At 42.7% G+C, this 23,003-nt stretch overlaps 1 protein-coding gene across 1 annotated transcript in view; it reads right to left on the reverse strand.

Moving 5' to 3' along the window:
• The window catches only part of LOC138266157 (acyl-CoA dehydrogenase family member 11-like), a 449,188-nt gene that overhangs the window by 221,104 nt on the left and 205,081 nt on the right, over positions 1–23,003 (reverse strand). Inside the window, exon 8 of the mRNA XM_069214616.1 lies at positions 7,412–7,506. Coding sequence (XP_069070717.1) covers positions 7,412–7,506 — 95 coding nt within the window. The remainder of the gene's footprint in view (positions 1–7,411; positions 7,507–23,003) is intronic.

The raw sequence follows: 23,003 nt of genomic DNA on the forward strand, positions 1-23,003 counted from the left end.
TGGCATTGTTGAGCCTTTGGTTTCAAGCCGTTATTGCGGAGCCATGAAGAGTGACAAAGGGCCTTCCTATGACAGTAGCCATGGATGGCTAAATCAGCAGGACTAATGGCTTTATTGGATACCATCAACCCCTCTTGAAGTACCTCTGAGAAATCCTGCCTGTCTTCATGAGGTAGTTTCGCATGAAAATGTTGGATAGTCGCCCACTGGGACCTATCATACTGCCTCAGTAAAGCAGCAGTACTCATCATTTTTTAGGCAATTGCAGGAATTTCTACCCACTTCATCCCTTTTCTTGTTCTCATTTTTAGAAGGTACCATTGAAGATGGCGAACTGGAGTGACACTACGTTGCAACAGCCACTATGACAGAATCAGGAGGCTGTATGTAAGCATGTAGAATGGGTCTTGTTCAGATGGCTTGCATTTCAACTGCAAGTGCAATGGAGCAGACTTTGCTGAGGCAAGAGCTAGGAACATCCCCACAGCAGTTTAAGCAGTCCTAGAACCGAGGGAAGCACAGGTTGTGCAAATGAACAGTGATGCTGGGTCTCAAAGATGACTCATGCCTTTGGCTAAGCTGTTTGGATAGGAATGTTAAGCTTTGCTCACCAACAATTTGTTGAATGTTACATTGGCTCAAAATGTGAAACTCTAGCACAGAATCAGAAAGAACTGGGGAACACTGAAGCACTGAGGAAAAGGAGTAGAACATGAGAAGCATGTGTGATGAGGAGATCTAAAGTGTCAATAGGATCTAGACCACAGCACAGCTCTTCAATGAAGAGTAAACATTAGGGCAGTGTAATGTGGAATACCAATGTTATGAAGAGTGATGCCTTGGGGAACTTGAATGATGACATATCCTATGATGAGAACGTCCAATGACCTCCCTGGTGTTCTGGATCTACCTCTAAAAGACCTTGTACTTCTTGCAGGCACATTTCATAGAGACTTTTTCAAATAGCTGTATCACTCGATATTGAGTGCCTCCTTGATGCTGATGCATTCTGCAATGTAGTTTTTGTCAATTCGACCTACGCCTCATCGACGTTGAACCACCTCTAAACAGCAAGCACACAGTTATTAACCCTACCTTCATCATGGACTTAAACATCAATGTTTTTCCCTGTTAGATCTTTCCCCAGATTTCGCTTGTGGAGGGTCCTCCCTGGAAATGGTGGCAGAAACAGAAGTAGGAGTAGCACTGTCTTCACGTCCCTCAGATCTTCTGAACGCTGCCCCTTCATGTTTGCATTGGTTCTTCTTGTAGTTTACGCAGCCTGATCTTTTCTCTGTCCTTCAAAGTTTTATTGGACATCTTATAGGCTCGAAGGGAGAAGCCATGAGTTTAAAGAGAACCAGATTTGGCTTCCGTGGGGGGGCAAGCCTTTTAACAGTCCTTCCAAGAAGTTTTTGGTTAATGGGATTCTGAAGAATAACCTATAGTTTGGGCTTTTACAATAAGCCATAAGGGTGGCTAACATTTCCTAGCATGAGGGAGGATCATGACTGTTGTCAAGACATCAAATTCCAAATCATTTCCACCTGAAAGCATAGGAACTCCTGGTAGATGGTCTCTTTGTTTTCTGTATGTTGGGGTTCAAGATTTTTCCTACCATCCTTGGCAGAAGATTGTTGATGAATACTAATTCCTTAAGGGTTCTGAGTGATAGGTGAAGTAGTTCTGGAAATCATAATTTCCTCAGCAACTCCAGTAGTATAAGGATCGTGGATCTGGAAAAACAGCACCTCCGTCTGCAGGAACTGAGTTTGGGCTGGCCAGGTTGGAGTCTTACACTGTGCCTCAGCTGAAAGATTTCTGTAAGGATTTTCAAGTCACTACAAATGGTTTTGCTGGGAAGGTGGAGCTGCAAAAAGCCTTGAGAGCCTGAGCAGAGACCCAAGTTGCAGGGGTTGAAATCCCAGAGGAGGAGCTGAAAATTCCAGAGGAGGAGGATGATCTGAATCTGAAGCTGAGGAGGCTCTGGAACTGCCTGTGGAGAGGGCCAACAGCTTGCCAGGAGCAGTGGTGGTTCCCAGACTAGGGAGCATTGTCTCCTCCACAAACCTGTCTCCCTGGGAGCTGGCAGACAGAGGGGAGGAAAGAAAGCTCAAGCTGGAGCTTGCTAAATTGGAGCAGGCCTGTGAGGAAGGGAGGCTAGTCACAGAGGAGAGGAAACATACCCATGAGTTCAACCTCAAAGAGCTGGACATAACAGCCCTACAAATAGGGTCCATGAACAACAATGGTGGCAGCATACCTGCAGTGTCCACTGGTGAGTCCAGAGTGCTGCTATCCAATTATTTGGTGTCCAGTTATGAGTTGGGGAATGACACAGATAAATGGTGTGCAGCCTATGAAATGGCTCAGAGTGCACAAGGTCCCAGAGGAGTTCTGGGTCCATAGTTTATGGAGGTATATGCCCATGGTGGGGATAGAAACACTCCTTACGCTAGAGGTAGAGAACCATATGTGCTACACTGCAATGAAGGCCATCCTAGTCAATAAGTTTGTACTGACCCCTGAGATGTATAGGCTTAGATTCAGGGGCAGCCACAAGATCTCATCATAAACATGGATGGATTTCTTTGATTATGCCAGCAAGTGACTGAAGGGCTGGGTGAGGGGAAGCAAAACTTATTCAGGGCTGTACAAATTGATTTTAAAGAAGCACAATCTTGACAGTTGTCTTCCAGAGCTGCGCCAATACCTGGTTGACAGCAAGCTGACTGCCCCCAGGAAGCTTGGGTCAACACCAGTGTGTCCAAAATGGTACCTGGGATTGACCCCAAGAAGAGTGGGTCGGGTCTCCCCACCCCTGTGCCCCACCTCCCTCCCCCCTCTCAACAGAGGGGAAGGTCAAGGGAGACCCAGCCAAGTCTCAGGTTAAGAGGAAAGGAAAGGGACAAAGGGTTTAAGCACTCAGGGGTCTGAAATATAACATTTATAGTTGCCCTACTTCAGGCATCTATCACTGTTAGGATGATCACTGTGGATGATGGGGTGACTCTAAACCCACCTCACTTGAACGTCTTGAGAAATCTGGGCACAGCTGTAAACATGTATCTGGTGTACGACTGTGAGGGGTTGGTAAGGATTGCTCAAAGGATGTTTCTTGTGGGGCACTTTGTGTGGGTTTTCTCTTTAGAGGTGATTTCCTTGGTGAATGTATCAAAATCTCATTTTTATCCATCAGTAATCTAATGGAATTTTCTAGAAAACTTTGAGGAGAACAAAAGTCTCTAAAGGTTAACCTCTCAATGTTTCATGTTTTCTGCCTATTAGGCTGTGAGTCACAAGATAACATAAGCCATGGCATGGAATGTCTTCATGTTCAGGAAGAGACTATCCTCTATGGCATCAAACACCTTAATGTCAAGTACTTTGACACAGATACTGATGCTAAATATTACTCTGGTGTTTTCGGCCTTCTCAATCATGCCTCTCAACATCAATATGAAATGGAAAGTAGTATTAGGACTGTTTCTTGGATTCCTCCAGAGAACAGCATCCAATGGTTTAGAAACCGGCAAATGTGGAGGCAGTAGCTCCCCTTAGCTTTTCGTGGAATGAGTAATAGATTCTGGAGAATGTTATTTACTTCTCAGACAATCCCTACCCAATCTTTCAATATCTTCCAGGTCATTTTATGGGTAATGGGGCAGTCCTGGACAGTGTGACTGTCACAAAGGCACAGGATGCACAAAACAGATCGACACCGTTCTGACATGCTTTTTCTAGGAGGGTCACTTTACACTGTTATCCGTTGAAGAAAAGAAATATGTGTCTCACAAATAATGACAATTGTGGGATTGCCCCAACAGGTGCTGAATGCTGTGAAAATCTGAACAAATTTGTCAGATAAAAAAGAAAGAACAATTAGTTCAGGGTTTCTAATTAGAAAGATGTGAAATATTAACTGCAATCAATGGTCAATGATATTAATAGGGGGATAAGGAATTCAAACTCAACCTGGGGGCTCAAAGTTACAGTGCAGCTATTGTCTCAAAGTAAAGCTGTGTTGCCTATTTGCCACGTTTTTCCACTCTTCTGTTTAAAAAAACAAAACCACTGTGAATGTGTGCAGGCTAGTTTAGAAATCAATAGGCTTCTTTAATATGCCTTCTGATTAAACGTTTAGCATATGTAATAAAGAAACCATTGTCCTATAAAATGATTGAGATTCCCTCATAAAGGAGAAGCTAGTTAGGATACATGATCATCAGTGAGTATTCAGTGACCGAGACCACAGGTCCTCACTACAGCCATACTTCAAACAATATCAAGAAAACATTCATATGTTCAGAAAGCAAAGGCAAAGTTTGTTATTCACACAGGCAATTGTATGACAATTTACCCAGATGTAGGAAATTATCTTCTTACTTGGCATGGTTAACCCATTTTCTGCCTGATGTCAGTGTGTTTGACTGTGTCTACTGGGATCCTGCTAACCAGGACCCCAGTAGTTTTGCTCTCTCCTCTAAATTGTACTTTTTCTTCCCACAATTGGAAGGCTGGTCCCCCCCCATGTAAGTCCCTAGTATATAGTACTTAGGTGCCCAGGGCATTGGGGATCCAGGGGATCCCTATGGGCTGCAGCAGTTATTCTGCCACCCATAGGGAGCCCATGCAAAAGGTTCTGCAGGCCTGCCATTGCAGCCTGCGTGAAACGGGTGCATGGACCAGTTTTTACTACAGGTCACTACACCAGGTCACTGTAAGTCACCCCTATGGTAGGCTCTCTCAACCCAGAGGGCAGGGTGCAGGTACCTGTGTGTGAGGGCACCCCTGCACTAGCAGAGGTGCCCCTACAAAGTCCATATCCATTTTCCTGGAATTTGTGATTGTGGGGACGCCATTTTACACGAGTACTGGACATAGGTCACTATCTATGTCCAGTTACATAATGGTAACTCCGAATCTGGACATGTTTTGTATCAAACATGTTGGAATCATACCCCAATACTGTTGCAAGTATTGGAAGTATGATTCCATGCACCCTGAGGGCTCCTTAGAGGACCCCCAGCATTTCTACCACCAGTCTGACAGGATTTTCCGGGTAGCCCAGCTGCTGCCACTCCTCAGACAGGTTTCTGCGCTTCTGCTGCTTGATCTGATCAAGCTCAGGAAGGCAGAACAAAGGATTTCCTTTGGGAGAGGGAGGTAACACTCTCTCCCTTTGGAAATAGGTGTGACTGGCTTGGGAGGGGTAGCCTCCCCAAGCCACTGGTTTGCTTTGAAGGGCACACTTGGTGTCCTCTGTGCATAAACCAGTCCACACCGGTTCAGGGATCTCCAGTCTCTGCGCTGGCAAGAAACTGAACAATGGGAAGGGTAGTCTATCACCACCCCTGTCCATCACCACCCCAGGGGTGGTGCCCAGAGCTCCTCCAGAGGGTTCCTGGGTTCTGCCATCTTGTTTCCAAGGCTGGCAGGGAACTCTGGGAGCTTCTGAGTGGCAAGGCAGGGGACGTCCAAGCCCCTGCCTAATAGGTGCTTACCTGGTTAGGTGACCAATCCACCTTTCAGGGCTAGAGTATCTCTCTTAGGTGGGTCCTTAGATTCAGCTTGCACCATCCCAGCAGGACTCTTCTGCAACCTCTGCTTCGACTTCTGGCCACTGGAACCGCGACTGGACCCTCCAGGAACCAACAAACGCTGCTACAACGAAGAAGACTCTTCTGCAACTTTGTTTCCATGTCTCCTGCCAGCTTTGCAACATTTCCCCGACCGGGCAGCCTCAGAAGACTGCAACTCTTCAGCCTGCACAAGAAGGAGGAATTTCCCTGGGAGTGAAGGAGTCACTTCCCTGCAACCGCAGGTACCTACAGCAAGCGACGACCAGCTGCGTGTATCTCCTCTCATCTATAGCTGCCTGGATCCTGCATCACGGGTGGTGGTCCATAGTAGTCCTCTTGGTCCTCTATGCCAGCTGTCTAACTTTGGTGGATGTAAACCTTTGCTTTCCCACGCAGGACAGTACCGCTGTGGACTGCATCTCTTGCAGCTGCCAAGGCTTGTTTGCATCTCCTTCAAGGGATCTTCAGGCCACGTGTAGCTCCAGCTCCCAGCACTCCATCCTGCAAAGCACAGCCTCCTGCGTGGTTCTCCGGCGGCGTTGGATCCTCTATAGTAGTGTTGGGTGGGCTTCTTCTGCTACTCCTTTGTGCCCGTCCTGTGGGTGCTGCCTCTGATCCTGTGGACTCTCTGTGATGCTGAGGGTCCCCTGTGACTACCCCCTCCTGGGATGAGTCCTCCTGGGCATGCTGGACAATTGAAGCACCACTTTTCCACTAACTGCGAGTTTGCCTTTGCCAAGGCTTTTTGGTGGAATTCCTGCACCAACACCCATCTGCAATCTTCCTTCCAGCGTGGGACTTCATCTGCATTCATCAGGAACTCTTTTCCGGCTCCACGGCTGCAGTGCCTGCTTTCTTTTTGTACAACCAAGTGCTTTCTTTCGTGTGTGTAAGTGCTGTGTGACTAAAGTGGTATTGCATGAGCTTTGCATTTCTGCTAGATAAGCCTTGGCTGCTCATCCACAGCTACCTCTTGAGAGCCTGGCGTCTAGACACTGCCTACACTTCACTAAGAAGGGATACCTGGACCTGGTGTAAGTGCCTTGGGTACCCACCACACACTAGGCCAGCTTCCTACACCAGCCAAAAGCACCTTAATCCAGGGAGAGGCACATGGCATCAAGTTTGCATTTCAGAATCGTAGTGAGATTTATAATTGTCCTGAAGTGGCCGAACTGGACATCCCAGCACAAATACACCACAAGGCTATGGGTTTAAGCAACAACATTGCTGTCAGAAATGTGAAGTTAACACAATTTAGCTATATGTACAGACAACAGACTTAGCAATAACATAGTAACAGATTATTACAGGACTGTTTCACCAATTCCAAGAAGGTTAGGAAAAAATGTGATTTTCAGAATAACCACCGACTAATTTAATTTGAAATTGTTTCATTTGTTTATGAGGGTATACAGAAAAATGGAAAACTCCATGGGCAAACGCTGGACATCTGAAATTGAGGAGCTAGATGTCTAGATGGTATTTTGCATCTGACTACAATGCTAGATAATTAAGACTTTGTTTCTTCTGAGAGGCCTCCCTTTGGGTCTCCATGATTAGCATGAGGAAAAAGTAAATAGCATGCTGGTTAAGAACACCTCTATTCTTTATTTATGAGACACAAATGAAATAAATCACTTATTGTAATACCTGCCCATCCACTGTCTTCACTTTCTGATTACAGCTACACAGCACTTCTGATCTAGAGCCCCACCAAGCCAGAGAGCTGAAGATCTACCCACTTCTCAGAAGACCATAGTGCCTTTAAATGTACCCCTTGCACTGCTCTGCCATCCTTAAAAACAATTTCCATATAGGATAGTCACCTTCTCATGGTTGCAACTGCATAGATTGTATTATGGATGCGAGTTATGGTAAGCATGTTAGCAATTGAAGCCACTCCACGTCCTTCTTCTGAGATCTAAAGAAGAAAGCAGAGGTAAATCTTTCCTATTTAATACAATGGTATTTATTACATATTTTTAAGGCAAAGCCTTACTAAGTCATATTGTAGCACTGTTATTACAAACATTCACTCCTTCAGCTGTCTAAAAACATATAATTCAAAAGACAACCAAGAATTTCCAAACAACTACAGTAATAAGCATTGCAAAGCTAATCGGTCTAGCTTTTTTTTTTATTACTGATAGCAAACACATCTCACTCAAGTCTACATCACCTTTTCTTACACACACACACAGTCAAATATACAAAAGTATTACACACCCAAACTAGAAGAATGCAGTGGTATAGATAGTGAATCTTAGTTACATTAGTATTGACAGTGGCAGTGGCGAGGATGATGGTAGCAATAGTGGTTCTGTTTATTGAGGTCTAGTGATGATGGTGATGTTGATATTTTTAGTGGTGATAATGGTGGTGGATAAAAAAGGTGTTGTAGTGGTAACAATCCCTTAACAAAACAGAAGCAAGACAAAAAGTGTAGAGGAAAAAACAAATTTAGTGTAGAGAAAAGAAACAGTTCTTTAATAAGCCCACCATCACCTAACAGCCACAATAGGCATTAACAATGTTGCTTTGTTTGTTGATGTCAGCTGAGGTTTTGAGATTTAATGTGACAGCAGATCCCTTAAAAGTCCAACATTACAGTACACAAAGGAAGATGAGAATCTTTAAACAAAAGCGGACTAAGAATAGGAACAGAACAACATGAAATGATGCACCCTGACACATAATTCCATACAAATGTTTATAGTAAGCACACCAGCAACTAAACACACCAAAAGAAAAAAAAAGAAAAAAAACTTGACATTTCTTTTTAACAAGTTCTTAGGGCCTTATTTATACTTTGTTAGGCAGTCTACTGTCTGCTGGGCAGGGGAGATCTTACCTCCGCAGCCCTGAATGAACTACTGCCCACCCTATTAAGAGGTCTCTGCTGGACACGCTGAGATCACTGGAATATTGAAAAAAGAAAAAAAGAAAAAAAAAAAAAGAAGTCACTCACTGTCAATGCCACATATCCCATTAATACAATGATAGCAAACAGCAAGTAACAAAGTAAGCACAGGACAGGCACACCATCGAAAAAAGGAAAAGAAGAAGAAAAGTTCACACAAAGGTAACAATACATTCAAACTTAACGATAATTGTGTTAACAAAGACTTATTTCATAAACAAATAAACAGTTCCATAATGAAATACTTTGGAAAACGTTTAAAAACAAACATATCACATGTTTTCTACATAAACAAGAAAGGTCAAGTGATCCCACAACCCCCGGGCAAGAACACATCAACAGAAGGGAAGTTGGAAGGTGGCAGCACAGAATGTTTACATGCATCTGACAGTAGCAATAGCCTGCAAAATGAGCATTTTGATTCTCCTTCAAGCAGGTGGTGCATGAGCACTTACAAGTATAAGCAACCAGGGGAAAACAAAAAATTGCACTTGTAGGAGCCGAACCCCAATGGTTCACTGTACCCCAATATTTCAATCACCCCCAATTTTAGCTCCGGCGGCTTGGCTCCTGCACCCTTGAGCTTGTAATAAGAGTCATCACCTTCCTTAACATTAGGCCCACAAATCAACTCAGCAGAGTAATAATATAGTGACTGAGACCAGCCAATAACTGAGTTCTATATCAAAGCGAAGTCCAAGGGTTTTATTACAAAATCTCAAAAATTAGCAATACAGAGTAATGCAAAAAACCCATAAAGATTCAGATACAGAGCACACAGTCAGAAATTAACATTAATTCCAAGTCCCAGTAGGCAGCAGAAATCATGAAGAAAACAGGCAGCATCCATAGAAGAAAAAGGAAATTCTCTGGCTCACCCTCAAAACCATGGGTTGTTAAACACATTTTACTAATAGGTAATAAGCAAAAACTTCAAATTGAACGTGGCATGAACAGTGATAACACATATTAAGCAATTCTGAATAGAGATTGCCACAAAACAAATTATAGCATTTTCAGCGTAAGTGTCCGTCAGAATGTTAAATTAGGAACTTAAAGAAAGTTTCATTCACAATTCATGCTCTCTAAGGGAAATAACCATTTGTGTCACAGTGTCCTGTGTTCCACGAAAACTGTGAGAAGACACGCAGAGGAACACAGATTGAGAGGGGTAAGCAGCGGAAGACAGATGAGCAGAACAAAATGAGTTTTATTCCTGTAAGGCCTAATAGTGGAGGGATCAAAGGATACAATCAGAACAATAAGCCCCCCTATTACCATATATACAACATTAATTAACAGATCACACCAGGAGAACAAATTACGTGTGGCAACTAAACAATTCCTGTAAATTAAATCTTATTTAATTATAGTCTAGTCTATGTAGCACTCACATATATCATTACTTTCATGTAAGGACAGAAAAACAAAAATGGTTTCACATGCATACAAATATTGAGGTTACATATCACATAGTACATACAAAACAACATTTATAAGGATTTTACATATCTGAATTTCACACACCGAAAAGATGTTTCCAAAATAATAAACAAATGAAGTGAAATGTATCACAACTCTTTGTGTACTTAAACAACCATTTCATGATGTAAGATGTGATGGATATTATAAGCACAATGTGGAATGTATCACAACTTTTTGTAAATCTAAACAACCAATCAATCAAGGATGTCCCCTTGGTGATGAGGGGGAGCTGTATTCTCAATGTTTTTTCCACCTTATGTATATATATTCTGTTACTTTATTAGTTCCTGTAGAAAGATTTAATTAAAATTTACAAAGGGGAAGAAACTCCTCCATGCTCCTCGCTCCACTGCTGCCGACTCATTTCAACCTCAATATGGGCACAACAGAAGTTTCATTAGAGGTCATCATCAGGGCGTGTAATTCATTTTATCAGGCCACCACTTTAGAGTAGGACTATCACCGTACATCACAAATGTGTATTGATTTTTTCAGGACACTAATGATATAGGTTTATTATAATATAATCACTTATCTGTTTACATTAAATGTTAGTTTCTAACTATAACATCCCTGCAACCTTTGTTTTTTTCAGTGAATTTCTATGTTTTTTTTTAATGCTATTTCCTAACTACAACGCCCCTGTAATCTGGGCGTGTGAGTGGTTCTGTGTAAGTGGGTGTGTGAGTGTGTGGAGAGTGGGTTAGTGTGGGTGTGACTGGCTGTGTGGGTCCGTGAGTGAGTATGTGAGTGGCTGTATGAGTAGTAGTGGGAGTGGCTGTGTGAGTTTGTTTGTGGGGCTGAGTGGATGTGTGAGTGGCTGTATGAGTGTGTAAGAGGGTGTGTGAGTGGTTGTGTGGGCGTATGACTGGGTGTATAAGTGGGTGTGTGAGTGGTTGTGTGAGTGCTGTGTAGGTCTGTGAGTGGGTGTGTGAATAGTATTGTGGGTCTGTAAGTGGGAGCATGAGTGGCTGTATGAGTGTGAGAGTGACTGTATAAGTATTTGTGTGAGTGGCTGTGTGGGTGTTTGAGTAGGTGTGTGGTTCTGTGATTGGGCGTATGTGTATTTTTTAATTGGTAGTCTGAATCTGTGGATCCACCTGAATCGAACCTGAATCAGTGAGAATCCGGATGGATCTGTGAATACTCGCACGCTAAAAAAAAATACATTTTTAGACAATTTCTTGCCCATGAGGAGTCCCTCACATACTGCTTCATCTGTCCCATGAGGTCAGGGTACCTCTACCCTGACCCTTCTATCACTTTTAAATTGTAGTTTCCCCGCTGGGAACAGAGTTCCAATAAACAAAATGGCAGCCACAACTTTTCTCTCTGGATGCAGCCAGCCAATAAGGCACTGCTGTGAGCTCGTGGACCGCGAGTCCGTCCAGGTCTGTGGCAGATTACTGTCTCTAGATATACATAAATCTTTTTACTTTAATAACTCCAAAACTACTGAACAGATTTACACCAAATCACAAAAAGCACTCTATTTTGGACCAAGTTCTAGCTTTCTGCCAAATCTGGTGTATTATGTTCAGCGGTTCGGGCCGTAGTGATGTACAAAATCCCCATGGGATATTGCATGGGGAAAACGCTTTTGAAACATCCATTTTTTTTCTTGGCCCACGCTTGATGGATCACCTTGAAACTTTACAGAAGTAGAAGTGACAGGCACACTAGCTTTGAAACCTTTGTGAAGATTTGTTAAACAGAACCAAAGTTATTAACAAAACATAAAACGCTTTTCCTATGGGAATTAGTTACTAACTATAACTACCTACTGGCGACCGCCAGTAGGATATATATATATATATATATATATCCTTCATATCGATGTCCTTCATATCGATGAAATTCAGCTCACCACACAGCTGCATCCCAGCACAAATAGACAGCACCGCTTCTTCAACAAAGGAACAACCGCGTGACAGAGGATCACTATTTTTCCTTTATTTGGTAAAGTGCTTCACCCACAACAGAATGTCAATGCGTATTGGCTGATGACCGATATAGACCATTTGTCCATCGTCTTTTTCTACTACCACCACATGAGAAACATCATACCTGCCATCTTATAATGTGCAAATGTTTCAATTGAAACCCTCTCATTACAACAAAATGCCTTTGGCGGCATCTTGTTGTTGCCAATTCCCTTATATTATTCACATAATGTCTTCAAACATAAACAATTATTGGTGAAAGGCATAATTAAAATCTGGTTCACACGTGTTTATAAAAGGACCATACTATACTACTGGGATACCAACAATTAAACAATAGCTCCACATTGTGCATTCAAGTTGATAATAAAGTCACAGATGCCTACAAACCATCATACTGTGCAAATATTAGTATTCCTAAATTGCTTATTTGTAGCACTGATTACTGAATGAAGGCATAGTACCCTTTAAGATACAATACTAGGTCAAATTATATACCCGTCATCCCTATATGTTCAGTGGAACATGTTGTGTCAGTTGGCATGCCATATACCTAATTGGTATCTTCAAAATTAAAGTGACACGTACTGTGCAAACTGCAGTTATATGCAAAATATCCACATTCTCAATTAGCATATACTTGCACAAAATTAAAGCAACATGTGCTGTGAAAACTTCAGTATTGTACAAATTGTCCACATTCCCAAATTACATATACTGGCACATGATGTTAAAAAAGGGGGGGCATGCTGCACCAGATGAAATACTTTACAGCTAAATAGTGTCTCCATATTGCGCCAGCATCCTAATTCAGATATAAAATGTGATCTTCGATCCTTACATTGCTCATCTTGGCACAGGTTCAAAATTGCACATAGTTAAAAGGAACCCACTATATCAATTAGGATACTGGACAATAAATCAGTAACTCCATGTTGTATCTCTATATTGAGAAGTGGCATGTGCTTAGCAAGTTAAGCATTTGAAAAACATTATATCAATAAGGTGCCATACAATTAAACAATGTCTTCATATGCAACAGTGACATATGCTGTGCAGACCACACTATATTGCGCATTATCATAGTTCCCAAATTTATACATAACAGCACAAATTATTAATAAAAATATGATGAGCTACATGAAACATATGATGTTAAATGTACAATGCTTTATATGGTGCTGTGCAAATCCACAATCTCTCTAAATAACATCATCCCATACCATGAACTTATCAATATGTTGAGTCACTAGAGTGTAGCGAATGATGGTGTTTGAAGACAATGGACTCAAATGTTATACCTAATAAAGTGCATACGCAGATAATAAAACCCAACATATATAATATACCCCATGCATCAACGATCACAACTAATTCTTTATCTCTAATTTACATTTGCACCAGTTAGGCATCCTACACTTATCCTGTTGTCACTACACATATTGGATGAGCAGTTCAAGTTATAGATAAAGACACAGAGAGAGAGCAAACCATATATATATATATATATATATATATATATATATATAAATCCAACGTTTCTTTGTCCAATTTAAAAAAAAGTAAGAACACCTTTGGAGAATTTAAAAATATTTTAAAATATTTTAGAAATAGCACAAGTTAGTTCCTCCCAACGCGTTTCAGCCGTAGCCTTGTTCACGGGACACGTAATTGATATATATATATATATATATATATGGAAAATGTCACTTACCCTGTGCATTATCCTGCCATCTAGTGTTGGGCTCGGAGTGTTACAAGTTGTTTTTCTTCGAAGAAGTCTTTTCGAGTCACGAGATCGAGGGACTCCTCCCCTTTCGGCTCCATTGCGCATGGGCGTCGACTCCATCTTAGATTGTTTTCCCCGCAGAGGGTGAGGTAGGAGTTGTGTATATAGTAATAGTGCCCATGCAATGGAGTAAGTATGTATGTACATAATGTGTCTAAAAGTGATATATATTTACAAATTTACGAGTTTTATCAACATATAATATATATAAGTTTATCAACTTATAACAGCTACAGGCTCCCGGGGATGCGGGAGGGCACATGTGAATCTGCAGCGTCTCATGCCACGAACAGATGTACACTGGGTAAGTGACATTTTCCGTTCGATGGCATGTGTAGCTGCAGATACACATGCTGTGCATAGACTAGTAAGCAGTTATCTCCCCAAAAGCGGTGGTTTAGCCTGTAAGAGTTGAAGTTGTTTGAAATAATGTCCTTAATACTGCCTGTCCTACTGTGGCTTGTTGTGTTGTTAACCCATCTACACAGTAATGTTTCGTGAATGTATGAGGCGTAGACCATGTGGCTGCCTAACAGATTTCTGCCATAGGTATATTTCCTAGAAAGGCCATTGTGGCGCCTTTTTTTAAAGTGGAGTGTGCCTTCGGTGTAATAGGTAGGTCTCTTTTAGCTTTAACATAGCAGGTTTGAATACATTTTACTATCCATCTGGCAATGCCTTGTTTGGATATTGGATTTCCTGCATGAGGTTTTTGAAAGGCTACAAACAATTGTTTTGTTTTGCGAAATTGTTTTGTTCTATCAATGTAATACATTAGTGCCCTTTTGATGTCTAATGTATGTAATGCTCTTTCGGCTACTGAGTCTAGTTGCGGAAAAAAGACTGGGAGTTCCACAGTTTGATTTAGGTGGAACGGTGATATAACTTTTGGTAGAAATTTGGGATTTGTGTGTAGAACCACTTTATGTTTGTGTATTTGTATAAAGGGTTCTTGTATAGTAAATGCTTGTATTTCAATTACTCTTCTAAGAGACGTGATAGCTATTAGGAAGGCTACTTTCCAGGTTAAGTATTGCATTTCACAAGAATGCATGGGTTCAAATGGTGGACCCATGAGTCGAGTTAATACAATATCGAGGTTCCATGAGGGAACTGGTGGTGTTCTTGGAGGTATGATTCTCTTTAGACCCTCCATAAATGCTTTTATGACCGGGATTCTAAAGAGTGATGTTGAATGTGTAATTTGCAGATATTGCAGTAAGATGTATTTTAATGGACGAAAAAGCTAGCTTTGATTTTTGTAAGTGTAATAAATAGGTTACAATGTTTTTTGTGGACGCATGTAATGGCTGAATTTGATTATTATGGCAGTAATAAACAAACCTTTTCCATTTATTTGTGTAACAATGTAGTGTAGTAGGTTTCCTAGCTTGTTTAATGAACTCCATACATTCTTGTGTAAGGTCTAAATGTCCAAATTCTAAGACTTCAGGAGCCAGATTGCTATATTGAGCGATGCTGGATTCGGGTGTCTGATTTGTTGTTTGTGTTGAGTTAACAGATCTGGCCTGTTTGGTAGTTTGATATGAGGTACTACTGACAGATCTAGTAGTGTTGTGTACCATGGTTGGCGAGCCCAAGTTGGTGCTACTAGAATTAGTTTGAGTTTGTTTTGACTCAATTTGTTTACCAGATACGGAAGAAGTGGGAGAGGGGGAAAAGCGTAAGCAAATATCCCTGACCAACTCATCCATAACGCTTTGCCCTTGGAGTGAGGGTGTGGGTACCTGGATGCGAAGTTTTGGCATTTTGCGTTTTCTTTTGTTGCGAATAGGTCTATTTGCGGTGTTCCCCAGTTTTGAAAGTAGGTTTGCAGTATCTGGGGATGAAGTTCCCATTTGTGTATCTGTTGGTGATCTCGACTGAGAGTGTCGGCCAACTGGTTTTGAATTCCTGGGATGTATTGTGCTATTAGGCGAATGTGATTGTGAGTCTCCCAATGCCAAATCTTCTGTGCTAAGAGACACAGCTGTGACGAGTGTGTCCCTCCCTGTTTGTTTAGGTAATACATTGTTGTCATGTTGTCTGTTTTGACAAGAATGTGTTTGTGGGCTATTAAAGGTTGAAATGCTTTCAATGCTAGAAATACTGCTAGCAGTTCCAGATGATTTATATGAAGTTGGCTTTGTTGGTTGAGGTGTGCTCCCCACCCCACCATGGAAGCATCTGTTGTGATTACGTATTGAGGCACAGGGTCTTGGAATGGCCGCCCTTGGTTTAAATTTATAGGATTCCACCATTGAAGCGAGGAGTGTGTTTGGCGGTCTATCAACACTAGATCTTGAAGTTGACCCTGTGCTTGTGTCCATTGTGCTGCTAGGCACTGTTGTAAGGGCAGCATGTGTAACCTTGCGTTTGGGACAATGGCTATGCATGAAGACATCATGCCTAGAAGTTTCATCACAAACCTTATTTGATACTGTTGATTTGGGTGCATGCTTTGTACTACGTTCTGGAATGCTTGTACCCTTTGTGGACTTGGAGTGGCAATCCCTTTTTCTGTGTTGATTGTTGCTCCTAAGTATTGTTGTATTTGACACGGTTGAAAGTGTGATTTTAGGAAGTTTATTGAGAACCCTAGTTTGTGAAGGGTTTCTATGACGTATTTTGTGTGTTGAAGACACTGTTTCTGAGTGCTGGTTTTTATTAACCAATCGTCTAGGTACGGGAATACGTGTATGTGCTGTCTCCTGATATGTGCAGCTACTACTGCAAGGCATTTTGTAAATACCCTTGGTGCTGTTGTTATCCCGAATGGTAACACTTTGAATTGGTAGTGTACTCCTTGGATTACAAACCTTAAGTATTTTCTGTGGGAAGGATGTATGGGTATATGGAAGTAAGCATCCTTGAGGTCTAATGTTGATATGTAGTCTTGTTGTTTGAGCAAGGGAATCACGTCTTGAAGTGTCACCATGTGAAAGTGATCTGATTTGATGTAAAGGTTTAGTGTTCTGAGATCTAAGATGGGTCTCAGTGTTTTGTCCTTTTTTGGTATCAGAAAATACGGCGAATAAACACCTATTCCTTTCTGATGGCTGGGCACTAGTTCTATTGCCTCTTTTTGTAATAACGCTTGGACTTCTAGTTGTAATAGATCCAAGTGCTGTTTGGACATGTTGTGTGCTTTTGGAGGCACATTTGGTGGTAATTGTAGGAATTCTATGCAATAACCATGTTGGATAATGGCTAGGACCCATGAGTCCGTAGTTATGTCTTCCCAATTTTTTTTTATAATTTGTGAGTCTCCCCCCCACTGGTGTTATGTGTTGGGGATTTGTGACATTGGAGTCACTGTTTAGTTTGTGGGGTTTTTGGGCTTTGAAATTTTCCTCTTGTTTTAGGAAACTGTCCACCCCTATATTGACCCCGAAAACCTCCTCTTTGGTATTGGCCCTGGTATGTGGGTCTAGCCTGTGAGGTTGAAGGTTCTGTGCTTTGGGCTCGAAACCCCCCTCTAAAGTGTGGCTTCCCAAAGGTGCCTCTGCTCTGTGGGGAGTAAAGCGCGCCCATGACTTTGGCCGTGTCCGTGTCTTACTTTAGCTTTTCTATAGCTGTATCCACCTCCGGCCCAAACAACTGCTGTCCATTAAAAGGGATATTAAGCACAGCCTGCTGGCTCTCTGGCTTAAATCCGGAGGTGCGTAGCCATGCGTGTCTCCGAATAGTGACTTCCGTGTTCACTGTTCTGGCGGCTGTGTCAGCTGCGTCCATAGCCGATCGTTTCTGGTTGTTGGAGATACTTTGGCCTTCTTCCACCACTTGTTGTGAACGTTTTTGAAACTCTTTGGGAAGATGTTCAATAAAATACTGCATTTCGTCCCAATGAGCCCTTTCATTTCTTGCCAATAAAGCTTGGGAATTGGCAATACGCCATTGATTGGCTGCTTGTGTTGCAACCCTTTTTCCTGCTGACTCAAACTTTCTTTGTCGGGTGGTGGTGTATCCCCAGAAGTCTGTGAGTTTGCCCTTTTCCGGGCTGCCCCTACTACCACGAGTCAGGTGTTCGTTGTTGCGTGATGTAGACAGGGTCCGTATGGGGAGGTTTGTATTTCTTCTCCACCCTAGGTGTGATGGCTCTGCCTTTGACGGGGTCTTGAAACACCTGTTTCGCGTGTTTTAGCATACCTGGTAACATAGGCAGACTCTGGTATTGGCTATGTGTTGAAGACAGGGTATTGAATAAAAAGTCATCCTCTATAGGTTCTGCATGCAGTGCTACATTGTGAAAAGTAGCTGCTCTGGACACCACCTGCATGTAAGCAGTACTGTCTTCTGGTGGTGATGGTTTTGGCGGGTAGCAATCCGGACTATTGTCAGATACTGGTGCATCATATAGATCCCATGCATCTGGGTCATCCTGGCTCATCCCTGTATGCGTTGGTGATTGCATCATTGGGGGTGTTGCAATTGGTGACAGTTGTGGTGAGTGCTGTGGCGATGGGTGTGGCGAAAAACGTGGTGGAATCTTTTCTTTAGCCACTTTTGCTTTTGGCTGTTTTTCTGTCTCTTGGAAAGCAAGTTTCCGTTTCATTTTAATTGGGGGAAGAGTTCTTATTTTCCCTGTGTCCTTCTGAATATGGAGCCTTCTTTGTGTATAGTCTGGCTCTCTCATCTCTAATTCTTGTCCAAATGGAAGGCCTTGTAGTTGTGATGAAAGGCCTTGTTCTTCTGAGTATGAGCTCTGTTTCGGCTCCGAGGCTGGGTGTTTCGGTACCGGAACCTTTTCCACAGTCTTTTTCGGCTCCGAAGCCATTTTGTTTGGTTTCGGGGTGCCGATATCTTGGTGCCGAGTTTGGTCGGAGCCAGTATCTCGGTGCTGAGTATACTCTGTGCCGGTATCTTCGACACGTCTGTGCCCTTTTTCGGTGCCGATGGTTGGTCACCGTGCTTACGGGTTAAGCCATGGCCTGCCGGAGGTGGCGTCCCCTGGGCTTTCATTATCTTTGTGTGAGTTTTGGCCGGGGCAGTTTTATTCACGGTTTGTTGCCTCGCCGGCTGCTCACTTTCGGCCTTGTCCGAGTCCGAATCAGGAATGGAGAAAGTCTCCTCTTCTTCGACGTTGTGGTGTCCTGCTGGCGTCGACGCCATTTGAAGCCTTCGAGCTCTCCGGTCCCGTAGTGTCTTCTTTGACCGAAATGCCAGACAGGCCTCGCAAGTATCCTCCTTGTGTTCGGGGGACAAACACAAATTACAGACCAAATACTGGTCTGTATAAGGATACTTATTGTGGCATTCGGGGCAGAAGCGGAATGGGGTCCGTTCCATGAGCTTGGAAGATGCACGCGGTCGGGCCGACCAGGCCTCGCCGGGGAGTGGAAGCCCCGAAGGGCTACCGGAGCTCTTCTTTTGTACGGTGTTGATCCGCTATTACTAACCCGATACCGAACGCAAACAATATGGTAGAATTTTCCGAGATTTAACTAACTTTCCCAACCGAAACACGGAGCGAAGAGGAACACGTCCGAACCCGATGGCGGAAAGAAAACAATCTAAGATGGAGTCGACGCCCATGCGCAATGGAGCCGAAAGGGGAGGAGTCCCTCGATCTCGTGACTCGAAAAGACTTCTTCGAAGAAAAACAACTTGTAACACTCCGAGCCCAACACTAGATGGCAGGATAATGCACAGAATGCGTATCTCCAGCTACACATGCCATCGAACATATATATATATATAAAAAATGAATAGTAATGTCACTGACCCAGTGTGCATCTGTTCGTGGCATGTAGTGCTGCAGAATCACATGCTTTGCATAAGTCTGCCATCTAGTGTTGGGCTTGGAGTTTTACAAGTTGTTTTTCTTCAAAGAAGCTTTTTCGAGTCGCAAGATCAAGTAACTCCTCCTGTCTATGATACTGCGCATGGGCATTGAGTCCTTTATTAGATTGTTTTTCAGCAGGAGGGTGATGTAAGGAGTGAAGAAATGTATATGTACATATATATAGTAAGAAAAGAAGATGTCCATACAATGTATATTGAAAATGTCACTTACCCAGTGTACATCTGTTTGTGGCATCAGTCGCTGAAGATTCACATGTTGTGCATAGCCCGCCATCTGGTGTTGGGTCGGAGTGTTACAAGTTGTTTTTCTTCGAAGAAGTCTTTCGAGTCACGGGACCGAGTGACTCCTCCTCTTCGTCTCCATTGCGCATGGGCGTCGACTCCATCTTCGATTGTTTTCCCCGCAGAGGGTGAGGTAGGAGTTGTGTTGTAGTAACAGTGCCCATGCAATGGAGTGACTAAGTATGTACCTATTAAAGGTTTAAATAATATATTTACAAATGTACAGAGCTTAAGCTAACTTCCGAACTGCTACAGGCTCCCGGGGAGGCGGGTGGGCACATGTGAATCTTCAGCGACTGATGCCACGAACAGATGTACACTGGGTAAGTGACATTTTCAGTTCGATGGCATCTGTCGCTGGAGATACACATGTTGTGCATAGACTAGTAAGCAGTTATCTCCCCAAAAGCGGTGGCTCAGCCTGTAGGAGTGGAAGTAGTTTGAAATAAGGTTCTTAACACGGCTTGACCTACTGTGGCTTGTTGTGCGGATAGCACGTCTATACAGTAGTGCTTGGTGAACGTGTGAGGCGTAGACCATGTGGCTGCCTTACATATTTCGTTCATTGGAATATTTCCTAGAAAGGCCATGGTAGCACCTTTCTTTCTGGTTGAGTGTGCCCTTGGTGTAATGGGCAGCTGTCGTTTTGCTTTAAGGTAGCAGATTTGGATGCACTTAACTATCCATCTGGCTATACCTTGTTTTGATATTGGGTTTCCTGCATGAGGTTTTTGGAATGCAATAAATAGTTGTTTAGTTTTCCTGATGTTTTTTGTTCTGTCAATGTAGTACATTAATGCTCTTTTGACATCTAATGTATGTAGTGCCCTCTCAGCTACGGAATCTGGCTGTGGGAAGAACATTGGTAGTTCTACCGTTTGATTTAGGTGGAACGGTGAAATAACCTTTGGTAAAAATTTAGGATTAGTCCTTAGGACTACCTTATTTTTGTGTAGTTGGATAAAAGGTTCTTGTATTGTAAATGCCTGAATTTCGCTTACTCTTCGTAGAGATGTGATGGCGATGAGAAATGCAACTTTCCAGGTTAGGAACTGTATTTCGCAAGAGTGCATGGGTTCGAAAGGTGGACCCATGAGTCTTGTTAGGACAACATTGAGGTTCCATGAAGGAACGGGTGGTGTCCTTGGTGGTATAATTCTTTTAAGGCCTTCCATAAATGCTTTAATGACTGGTATCCTATATAGTGAAGCTGAATAGGTAACCTGCAGGTATGCAGATATTGCCGCAAGGTGTATTTTAATGGAAGAGAAAGCTAGGTTAGATTTTTGTAAGTGTAGCAAGTAACCCACTACATCCTTTGGAGATGCGTGTAATGGATGGATCTGATTATGATGGCAGTAGCAAACAAACCTCTTCCATTTGCTTGCATAGCAGTGCCTAGTGGATGGCCTTCTGGCTTGCTTTATGACTTCCATACATTCTTGGGTAATTTCTAAGTGTCCGAATTCTAGGATTTCAGGAGCCAGATTGCTAGATTCAGCGATGCTGGATCTGGATGCCTGATCTGTTGGTTGTGTTGTGTTAACAGATCTGGCCTGTTGGGCAATTTGATGTGGGGTACTACTGATAGGTCTAGCAGTGTTGTGTACCAGGGTTGCCTTGCCCAAGTTGGTGCTATCAATATGAGTTTGAGTTTGTTTTGACTCAATTTGTTTACTAGATAAGGAAGGAGAGGGAGAGGGGGAAAAGCGTATGCAAATATCCCTGACCAGTTCATCCATAGGGCATTGCCCTGGGACTGCCTGTGTGGGTATCTGGATGCGAAGTTTTGGCATTTTGCGTTCTCTTTTGTTGCAAACAAGTCTATTTGAGGCGTTCCCCAAAGTCTGAAGTAAGTGCTTAGAATTTGGGGGTGAATTTCCCATTCGTGGACCTGTTGGTGATCTCGAGAGAGATTGTCTGCAAGTTGATTCTGGATCCCTGGAATAAACTGTGCTATTAGGCGAATGTGGTTGTGAATTGCCCATCGCCATATCTTCTGTGCTAGAAGGTTCAACTGCGTTGAGTGTGTGTCCCCCTGTTTGTTTAGATAATACATTGTTGTCATGTTGTCTGTTTTGACAAGAATGTATTTGAGAGTTATGATTGGTTGGAAAGCCTTTAGTGCTTGAAAAACTGCTAGCAGTTCCAGGTGATTTATATGCAGTTTTGTTTGATGAACGTTCCATTGTCCTTGTATGCTGTGTTGATCGAGGTGTGCTCCCCACCCCGTCATGGAAGCATCTGTCGTTATTACGTAATGTGGCACTGAGTCTTGGAAAGGCCGCCCTTTGTTTAAATTTATACTGTTCCACCATAGAAGCGAGAGATATGTTTGGCTGTCTATCAACACCAGATCTAAAAGGTGACCCTGTGCTTGTGACCATTGTGATGCTAGGCACTGTTGTAAGGGCCTCATGTGCAGTCTTGCGTTCGGGACAATGGCTATGCATGAGGACATCATGCCTAGGAGTTGTAATATCATTTTTGCTTGTACTTTGTGTGTTGGGTACATGCGTTGTATGATATTGTTGAAATTTTGAATTCTTTGTGGACTTGGAGTGGCTAGTCCTTTTGTTGTGTCTATTATGGCTCCTAGGTATTGTTGTACCTTGCAAGGCAGAATGTGTGATTTTGCAAAGTTGACGGTGAAACCAAGTTTGTAGAGGTTTTGTGTGGTGAGAGCACCTCGTCAGTGAGTTGGTCTTGATTAGCCAGTCGTCTAGATACGGGAATACGTGTATTTGCTGCCTTCTGATGTGTGCAGCCACTACTGCTAGACATTTTGTAAAGACTCTTGGTGCGGTTGTTAAACCAAACGGCAATACTTTGAACTGGTAATGTATTCCTTAGGTATTTCCTGTGCGACTGATGTATTGGTATATGGAAATACGCGTCTTTGAGGTCTAAGGTTGTCATGTAGTCCTGTAGTTTTAGCAATGGTAACACTTCCGTAGCGTGACCATGTGAAAGTGATCTGATTTGATGTAGGTGTTTAGTATTCTGAGGTCTAGGATTGGTCTCAGTGTTTTGTCCTTTTTCGGTATTAAGAAGTAGAGTGAATAAACTCCTGTGTTTATTTGTGACTTTGGTACTAGCTCGATTGCATTTTTTGCAATAATGCTTGGACTTCTATTTCTAGAAGGTCGGAATGTTGTTTCGATAAATTCTGTGCTTTTGGTGGTATGTTTGGA

This window comes from Pleurodeles waltl, chromosome 11 (genome assembly GCF_031143425.1).
Source record: "Pleurodeles waltl isolate 20211129_DDA chromosome 11, aPleWal1.hap1.20221129, whole genome shotgun sequence".
Taxonomy (NCBI): Eukaryota; Metazoa; Chordata; class Amphibia; order Caudata; family Salamandridae; genus Pleurodeles; species Pleurodeles waltl.